The sequence below is a fragment of the Montipora foliosa genome, chromosome 10 (genome assembly GCF_036669935.1).
Source record: "Montipora foliosa isolate CH-2021 chromosome 10, ASM3666993v2, whole genome shotgun sequence".
NCBI lineage: Eukaryota > Metazoa > Cnidaria > Anthozoa > Scleractinia > Acroporidae > Montipora > Montipora foliosa.
The window spans coordinates 15753705-15763704 of NC_090878.1; the positions used below are offsets into that span (position 1 = coordinate 15753705).

At 39.0% G+C, this 10000-nt stretch overlaps 1 protein-coding gene across 1 annotated transcript in view; it reads right to left on the reverse strand.

Moving 5' to 3' along the window:
* Positions 1 to 10000, reverse strand: part of LOC137973479 (uncharacterized) — a 61792-nt gene that overhangs the window by 49529 nt on the left and 2263 nt on the right. Inside the window, exons 2-3 of the mRNA XM_068820307.1 lie at positions 4741 to 4761; positions 3400 to 3713 (exon numbers count right to left, since the gene is read on the reverse strand). Coding sequence (XP_068676408.1) covers positions 3400 to 3713; positions 4741 to 4761 — 335 coding nt within the window. The remainder of the gene's footprint in view (positions 1 to 3399; positions 3714 to 4740; positions 4762 to 10000) is intronic.

The following is a 10000-nucleotide window of genomic DNA, read 5'->3' on the forward strand; positions in this document are numbered from 1 at the left end:
CCCGTTGGGAATTTAACTTGGACCCAAATCGCTTCGAAGTCAGCTTTCGCTAGATCCTTGCTATGCACGACTTTGAGATAATCAGCATGTGATATATAATACAGTCTCCTCCACCACATTTGATTCTAATGAGTCGTGCAAACTTGTAACCATCGATGTAAATTTCGTGGTCGGCGTCAAATGAATTCAAATGTGACTCGGTTATTCCCAGTACGTCGAATTGACAAATGCGTTCCGCCTGGGCTCCTCCATTTTGTTTCTTAAACTGCAGATATTCAAATGTCTCAGATGTGTGGAGATCACTCGGGATATTAAGCAGATACTCATCACGCAGTATTGTTGCATCAGGCCTGGTGTCATTTTCCATCCTATGTTGCTCTTGTTCGCGAAATAGTGAGGCAAACGGCTCATCCGACACACAAATGAAAGGCATAGAGTTCGCTGTAACGTTGCATGTTGTACGGCAAGAGTAGTACCGGCCAGTCTTGGTGGTTAGAAAAAGAACCTTGTGCTGCTTGGGATTAACATTGCAACATTTAATGTGGCAAAAGAGCCAGAGAAAACGGCACAGTGGTTCCGGGAGATGGTTCTTGAGCAAGCTTGGCCCGTACAGAAGACCAGGAGATTTATTCAGTAACCGAAAGACTCCCGGATTATCTGGGAGAGTTGACATGTGTAACTGACATTAATAGACCATTTCACGCTCTTGAATGCATCATGGGTAATCAGGGCAACATGGCGGGAAATTCAAACGTTTGTACGGAAATTCAAAGCGAAATAAACTGTACATAACTCTACTTTACAGACTTACGCCTTCATAAACCAAACAAATAAGTTCAAGTTCACAACTGTGATGAACTTGACGTGGTATCTATTCCTTGAAATTCCTAATTATTGCTTTTTTTTGTCTCCATACATTTCTTTCATTTTGTACCTTAGGAATTACAGAAAATGTATGGCAGAAACTTTGGTTAATAAAATGATTTAAATAATAGCCATTGTATCCAACTTTATTCTGCCGCACCTTGGAGCGCATATCTTCTCTTTTGGGAATAAAAAAAAAACCCAGAATTACATATCATGAATAATTTTCATCGTTTTGAACTTCCTCACAAACCTTTGAATTTCTCTCCTTCTTGCCCTGATCACCCATGATGCACTCAAGAGCGTAAACTCGTCTATTATTCAAATTAGACCAAAATGAATACATGCCTTTATATGCCGATATATTAAAATTCAGTCAGTCAAGACATCATATCGAGGCTCTGGGGAATAAATATAAGGATTTGTATGCGTTTACTCCCCAGAGCCTCGAGATGAAGTCTTTTGTTTTGGACTGAATTTTAATATATCGAAAGTGGTCTATTATGATGCACAATACCTTAAACAACTGTGCTCCCAATTATTTGAATACTCAGTTCTTTTCTGCATGATGAAAGTCTAATTTACAATCTTAGAGATTCTGAACATTAAAGCTACATGCATCTACACCACAGCTGCATGCTAATTATGGCAAATAGCGAGGCTGTACTGTGGTAGAATAACCTGCCAAAAGAGGTGAAGCAATCAAAATTGCTGAATGAATTTAAAAAGATTTAGGCCTGTTCCAAACGTCGTGCTACTGCCGTGCCGAACTCAAATGAATTTGGCTTGGCAGTGGCACGACGATGGCACGGCAGCGGTTTCAAACGTCGAACCTAATACAGTCGCGCCAAATTCAAAAGACAAAACAAACCATCCATCCAGCGTAATAGTATGCAAATAATGCAAAATACATTAAATTAATTTATGAATTGAGTTCGGCGCAACAATAGCACGCCGTTTGAAACCAAGTCGTGCTACTGCCGTGCGGCACGGCAAGTCCTCCCGTGCTAAGTAGTCGTGCCGAACCTAATTCAGCCGTACCGCGCTTAATGGTTTCAAACGGCGTGCTACTGCCGTGCTTAAATCGAAATGACCATTTCATTTGAGTTCGGCACGGCAGTAGGACGACGTTTGAAACAGGCCTAAAGCACCCAACTTCCCAAGGCAATACCATTTCCTCGTTTTGAATCAGTATTTAAAGGTTAAAACGACCATGAATCATAAGATCTAGACACATTTTACTCGTTGATACGAACTTAAATAAAACCACCGAACGACCCGACGAACTGTAAGAGGAGCCATCGCTGACCAAAAGCGAAACGGCTCACTAGTTTCCAGTCTTATCTCTCGCGTGTTATTCAAGATGGCGGATGGTTTCAATCGTCCGATACTTTGAAGAGAAAGTGAGCAAGATTCATACCAGACTGAGCAAGATTCATAGCAGACTCATCGAATTAACCCTTAGCGGAATGTGAAAAGATACTGGTCTTTATTTAAAGGATTAAGTGCTGACGCGAATTCTTTGATATTTCGAGAGTAAACTGTTTCATATTGCTTTAGGCCCGGCGCTGTAGCTATTTATGAGTTCATCAAACAAGGCAATCCGTTCCTGATATATCCCATAATCTAATGATTACATCAGAATTAAAGCTTTCTTTTTTAATTGATCCGTGTACAGCGTGATTTTATGTCAAAGTTTGGATCCTTAATGATACTTGAAGCTACACTATTACCTAATAGGATCTTTAAGAATTTTATACACTTCACTCTTTAATGTAAAGGTCCTTACAAGATCTTTGAAGGATCCTTAAAGATCCTATGAGGATCCTTCAAGGATCTTAAAGAATCCTATAAGAATCCTTTTAAGATCCTTGTAGGATCCTCATAGGATCTTTAAGGATCCTGATAAAGATCTTTTCGAGATCCCTCTGAAGATCCTTTTCAGATCCTTAAAGGATCCCCACACAATCCTTGAGGATCTTTCAAGGATCCTAGTAAATTTTCTTTCAAGATCAACGTAAGGATCCTTCAAAGATCCGTCAAAGATCCTAGTATGATCTTTATATAAGGATTTTTTCTGAAAGCCTTCTAACAGATTGTCCCCAGGATCTTTGCAAGATCCTCACAAGATCCTTAAAATCGCTTCCAGGATCTTAACAAGTAGGTTTGGAGAATGAAGATCTCTGGAGATTTTTTAAAGATCTTGCAAAGATCCTTCAAAGATCTTTATCTTCAAGGATCTTTGGCAGGTCTTTGAAGATCTTTACAGATCCTCAAAGATCCTGTGAGGATCATTTTCACCAGTTGAAAAGCAGGTTTTTTCTTATTCTACTATATTAGTCAGTCTCTAAATGATATTAATAATGTAGTTAGGTTCTTTTTAGCTACAGTTCTCAAAACTTGTAAAATTTTACCTGAATTGGTTGAGGACAAAACATGGAGTGCAATTCCATGCAGTACCCCCATGGAGTACCCAAATGCAGTACCCCTTAAAAATAGTTTTGAAGTAAAAAAAAAAAAATCTTACAGACTTACTTTCGTCATTCCTTGAATGCGATAATTCACCCAGTTTTTTCCATCGTCACCATAGCTCAAGTAATAAGATTTGATAAAATACTGTTTGCTTCTGAACACAACACCTTGAGTAGCTATTGCTATCATATTCATTGTTGTGTGAAGATTCACTTGCATCCAAGGGTGTTTATCCCCATCATTAGCAATCCATCCTTTGCTTTTTCCCAATCGTGCAAATTTCGCGTGTGAATCAGAATTCAAAACAGAGGAGGCTGTGATATCAGCATCAGCTATTGTGCCTGTTGCCATCCCAATAGGAGTATGATTTATGCATTCTAAAACCAATATTTATATCTTTTAAATAAACAGCATAAAAACAATTTTCAGTCTTTCAAGAAATTTTGTCTCATGCAATACATGCATCGGTATTGCAGATGCACACACACCTCTGTATTTCACATGCCATGTAGTGCACCAGTGCATTGCACATGAAGCAACTCTCTAGGTACATGCAGTTTTGAAGCTTCAGGCTAGTCTTAAAAATGGTTAGGTTTGTCATAAATTACTGCATATTGGCCTTGTTAAATATATTGACAGTTTTGTAACTTGAACAGTACTGCGACTGTTTCAATTTCACCCCTGAAGTAGCCCCCATTGACAAGTAAAATCATCTGGTATTAGACAGAGTAAAATCAATAAGTACCACTCTTAGGAGGGAAAGGGTCAAAACGAGATAGCAGAGAGATTATTCTTCTGTTTCTATTAAGCCAGTGTAGAAATGATCCTTTTTTTCAGTGAAATTAGGCCAGGTTTCTGACCATACAACTTTGAAAAAAATAAAGTTGCATGCTTATTAATAATATTTAACTATAAATGCAATCTTCAGGAGATTGTTTCCACTGGACTTCGTACTGGCCAGTCTTCATAATTTGTTATGCGCAGACTTAATTATATGATTATATGTAAATGTCAGCTCTGACATAGGATTTGCTGGCATGGGCTGAATGATAGGCTTGATATGAATACATGTACAATAAACACCAAAAGTGTTGTGACACTTTTCCCTGTTAAGGAATCTTGGACACCCCTCTCCCCATAAATCTTTTCATCTAACCCCTCCCCCCTTAACAACGTTGTTTTTTTATCGCCAACACTTCCTTTTACTATTACCAACATTGAAGGGGGGAGGTGGGGGAGGGTGGAGGGGAAGTACAAGTGGAAAATGTAACGTTCAAGTGATTTTTGCCTAATTGTAGTCTTCCCAGTTCAGTGTCTCACACTACTTTTGTCGCTTATTGTAGGTCCTGTCAAGCTTGCAGATGTAATAGAACTGTTATTGGGTGGGAATAAAAGAGACCGTACCTTTACCAGAGGCTTGTGCTCCTACATTAAAATGAGAAATACCAAAATTACTTAAGAGCTTCTGCCTGAGAGACCGGGGCAGACTTGGAAATGAAGGTCGGCCGATTTCGCTTAAAATTGGTACACAAAGTACTTATGTCGACTTATGTAATATGCCAAAGTTTCAGCTTCAACGACTTTTTTTTAGCCGAGTTCTGGATATCAGCCCCTCAGGGGTCCCCAGAGGCTGATTTTCAGTGCAATGTTGGCCCCTTTTAAATCTCTCTTTTAGCAACATGAAATTAATTTCAGGCAAAAAAAAAAAAAAACATCTTTGTAAAGCCCTATCCTTAGGCTTTTATGGGTAGAAAATTAGCTCATGGAAATTTTTCGCTAGCCTGTGGCTGTTATCACAACTTGGTCATATTTGAAGCATATGGGAAGCAACCGGAAATAGCCTCTTTTTCAGACCAAATATTTTCCATGCCCATTTTTTATATCTTGAGGTCTTAGTATCCCTGCAAATTTCAGCCCTTAGTTTAGTAATATCAAGAAAAAAATACTAAGGTTGAGGCGTTTTACTAAGAAAAAAGACTTACGAGAAGATGGCTAACCAGGCCACTTCCGGTTAAAGTTTCAACAAAGCGTGTCTGCAAAAATCAGCCATTTAATTTCGATTATCTTTTTTCCTTCCAAGTTATGGTTAAACTCTGAAGTTAATTGCCATCGAAAAGACTTGCCGTTAATAAGAAATTTTTATGTGATTGTTTTAGGACCGATCAGATAGTGGTCCGACAGCGGTTATAAATTTCTTGGAAGAAGCCTTGAAAATTACGGACAATAGAGCCGCTGCGAAAACTCTTTATTTACTTAACAGCACATCTCTTGCCGGTAAATTACAATGCAAAATTGCATCTTTTTCGTCCAAACTGCAATGTTAAGTTTATCTCCTTTGTTCAACTCGTTCAACGTATCACGTCTGTAGCCCGTAGTAATGAAGCGCTAATTAAATCAGGATATAAGCAAGCTTTGTAGTTCCATTCAGTAGTACTATAACCCACCTGTTTAGGCTTTAATATTTTCTGAAGAAAAAAGAACTTATCGGTCTCTTTGAATGCAACCACAACATCTGTCGTGACACTACTTGAGAATCGTTTTAAACCTTTAAGAAATTTCGAATATAATTAAAGCTAATCGTCTAACACAAATTGCAAGTGCGTCGTTGCGAGTTAGATATACACAGGTCGATTAATACCGCCCGATCCAGAGTCTAGCCCGCTAACGCGCTATGCCAGTTAAAATTAGTTTATTTAATAGATCGCAAATAGTTTCTTTTCTCGCAAATAAACAAAGCAGCCGGCAAGGTGTCCACTTTCTTTTGAAAGTCGCTGGCCATTTATTTCTTACCCGATGCATTTTGTTGATTTAGGACAGATTAAAGTCCACATTACATTCGGATTCTACACAAAAAGAAACTGGCATAGCGCGTTAGTGGGCTAGACTCTGGATCGGGCAGTCCTGGTTACTAGGGCGTTGACATGTCGTCTTGGGAAGGCAATTTTCTTTAACAGTGCCTCTCTCCACCCAGATGTATAAATGGGCACCAGTGATTATTATCCTGTCCATGAAAGAAGAGCAGTAACCAATTTAAGCTCCAGCAGGTACGAGCGGGCACTAGGCCTTGTGACGACTTACCCTATCACCTACAGCATGCATGATGGCCCTCCAGGGCGATTTCCGCCTATGTTGCTTCTTATTACCGAAACCAGAGTTAAGGGTCAGCAATTCAGTGTGAGTCCATAAAGACTTACTTTTTCATGTGATCTACAGCTACGGGTGCCATAAAAAAACCCCAAGTCCTTAAGGGCTCCAAGAAAGCTGAAATATTTTATTTCCCAAGTTGCCAAAACAGTAGTGTTTACCGGAAGGATAACCCACTCCACCACTGTCCTATCTTTGGATATATATGCAGTATGGATGCCACCAAGGATCTGTGCTGTTTGAGAAAGCAACAAAAGGAAAATACTGATAGAGAAAGGGAAAGAGAGCCCGTGAGTAATCTTCTAGCAATTTAGCGGATTGGCGGCGAAAACGGACCGTGTTGGTCGTCCTTATCAATCATTTTATACAACATACGTGAGCCATTTACACTGGGGCACTGGGTATGAATAAATATTCAGTAAACAAACCATGCCATTGAGGTTCTCATACAAGTTCTATCATAATCATTCTCTGCAATATCAAGGAGACGAATCTGCACGAGAAAACAACTGAATTCCAAGTCAGTCATAGCCAGCAAACTACAATGACCTCATCACGTACGTTATTAATCGACCTATGTATATCTAACTCACAACGACGCACTTGCAATTTGTTAGACGATTAGCTTTAATTATATTCGAAATTTCTTGAAGGTTTATAACGATTCTCAAGTAGTGTCACGACAGATGTTGTGGTTGCATTCAAAGAGACCGATAAGTTCTTTTTTCTTCAGAAAATATTAAAGCCTAAAGAGGTGGGTTATAGTACTGCTGAATGGCACTACAAAGCTTGCTTATATCCTGATTTAAGGACGTTCGCGCCAAAATCTTCCTACGGTGAGATTTTCTTTATTTCTCGACTAGAGTTAGGTCATGAAGTACTTACTCCAAAAATATAAAAAAAATTGGGGGTCACCGACTTTGTTTCGGAGAAAATGGCAGTGGAAAAATGCCTTAATTTCGATAAATCTGTGATAATAACGAAAGGTAGCCTCATCTGCTCATCCATCGAAAATCCTAAAAATAAACTGCTAGAGTGAAGGTTTCCATGCATAGGTTTTTAGGGGTGGGATTTTAAGATACTTTCATGCCACTAGGGATGTCGTAAACAGTAGAGTTCATCCTGGACGAGCGTTTTCGTAACCTCTATCCGTTGCAACCACTACCGGAATTCGATGGCACGAGGAAAGAAAATTTATAAAAAAGATAACTTCTTACGGTGAGATTTTTTTCATCTTATCATATTTTGTAGATAGTAAGTAGAGTAAGTGATTCATGATTAAAAAAATAGGGGTCACCGATGATCCAAGGGAGTAAAATCGATGTGATTTTACGAAGCTCTTGGAAAACTTCGTTTGTCACGTTTTTGCGTGACCAGTCGGGGAAGGACTGGAACCCAAGAGGAAATCGATCGTTGAAGGGATGAAAGGTTTTTACCCCAAAACAAAGCTTTCTCTAGCACAGCAACGAAGTTTTAAGCAGTCGTCATCTTCATTTGGTTAGTGTTTTCTATAATATTTCTCCATTGCCGTCATGCTCGTCTTCTGGAGTGTGGTTTTTGTGAAATTTAATCGCTGGTTTTTTCCACGCAGGTCCGCACTATTCATGCCGACCAGGACGAAAATACTGCTCTATTTTCACGAAAGTAAAGGATAAGAACTTCAAAAACATGCGTTCATTTTGAACTTAAGTTCGTAGGGTAATAAAAACATTAAAAAAAGAAACAGCCGCATTAACTTTACGCAACGGTTCGTCCTCGAGTTTTCCAAACTTTCAGCCATTACTCGATCAGCAGCTACCTTTTAAAGAGCTTTTTCCATCCTCGTGCTCACTTCTCTTTAACGTTTCATGATGATTCGGAAATCAATGTGCCATTCTTTTGCCTGCCTGGAATTTTTTCCCCGGCGTTTTTGTCGCCATGTTACTTTAACTAATCCTTGAACAATATTTATGAAAGTCAAGTAGACTAGTGCACGACTGATAAAAACAACGCGAACATCTGTCGTGCAGTAGTCTACTTGACTTTCCTAAATATTTTTAATCAATTTTGACTGATCACGATCTTCTCTTATCCAACGCTGTGCAAGACTTATCGTCCACGGTTTCTGCAAAGGTTTTCAAACCTCAACTTCACTAATGCTCGAAGTAATGCGTGACATATTACAGTCGCGTTACCTGCGCAGTTACGTTGCGCACAAACAATTAGCGCGAACGTCCTTAATTAGCGCTTCATTACTACTGGCTACAGACGTGATACGTTGAACGAGTTGAACAAAGGAGATAAACTTAACATTGCAGTTTAAACGAAAAAGATGCAATTTTGCTTTGTGATTTACCGGCAAGAGATGTGTTGTTAAGTAAATAAAGAGTTTTCGTAGCGGCTCTATTGTCCGTAATTTTCAAGACTTCTTCCAAGAAATTTATAACCGCCGTCGGACCACTATCTGATCGGTCCTAAAACAATCACATAAAAATTTCTTATTAACGGCAAGTCTTTTCGGTGACAATTAACTTCAGAGTTTAACCATAACTTGGAAGGAAAAAAGATAATCGAAATTAAATGGCTGATTTTTGCAGACACGCTTTGTTGAAACTTTAACCGGAAGTAGCCTGGTTAGCCATCTTCTCGTAAGTTTTTTTCTGAGTAAAAAGCCTCAACCTTGGTATTTTTTGCTTGATATTACTAAAATAAGGACTGAACTTTGCAGGGATACTAGGACCTCAAGATATAAAACATGGGCATGGAAAATATTTGGTCTGAAAAAGAGGCTATTTCCGGTTGCTTCCCATATGCTTCAAATATGACCAAGTTGTGATAACAGCCACAGGCTAGCGAAAAATTTCCAGAGCTAATGTTCTACCCATAAAAGCCTAAGGATAGGGCTTCACAAAGATGGTTTTGTTTTTGCCTGAAATTAATTTTATGTTGCTAAAAGAGAGATTTAAAAGGGGCCAAAATTGCACTGAAAATCAGCCTCTGGGGACCCCTGAGGGGCTGATATCCAGAACTCGGCTAAAAAAAAGTCGTTGAAGCTGAAACTTTGGCATATTACATAAGTCGACATAAGTACTTTGTGAACCAATATTAAGTGAAATCGGCCGACCTTCATTTCCAAGTCTGCCCCGGTCTCTCAGGCAGAAGCTCTTAAGTATAAGAGATGATTATTAGCCAAGCTCATAAGCAGCCTTACGATGATCACCTTCATGCTCTCATAAATAAGAAAATGAAAATGAAAGTAAGGAACTCATAATAAAAAACCAACTACTCACAATGGTGTCTGAAGTCCTAAACAAATACCCTTCCGGTGTTCTAGCCTTGGGTCCCATCGCCAGAGTTTATTTTCTTTTTTTCCTTCCTGCTAAGGCATGCAACTCTCCCCATATTATCGATTGGAGACAGACTGTAAGCACTTTGAACATTTCAAATTGCTGAACATTAAGCTTAAGCTTAAATTGCTAAATCAAGAGCCAGGTTGCGGTTTCTTTAAATTTTAATTTGAAGTTGAATGTATAATAGGGAG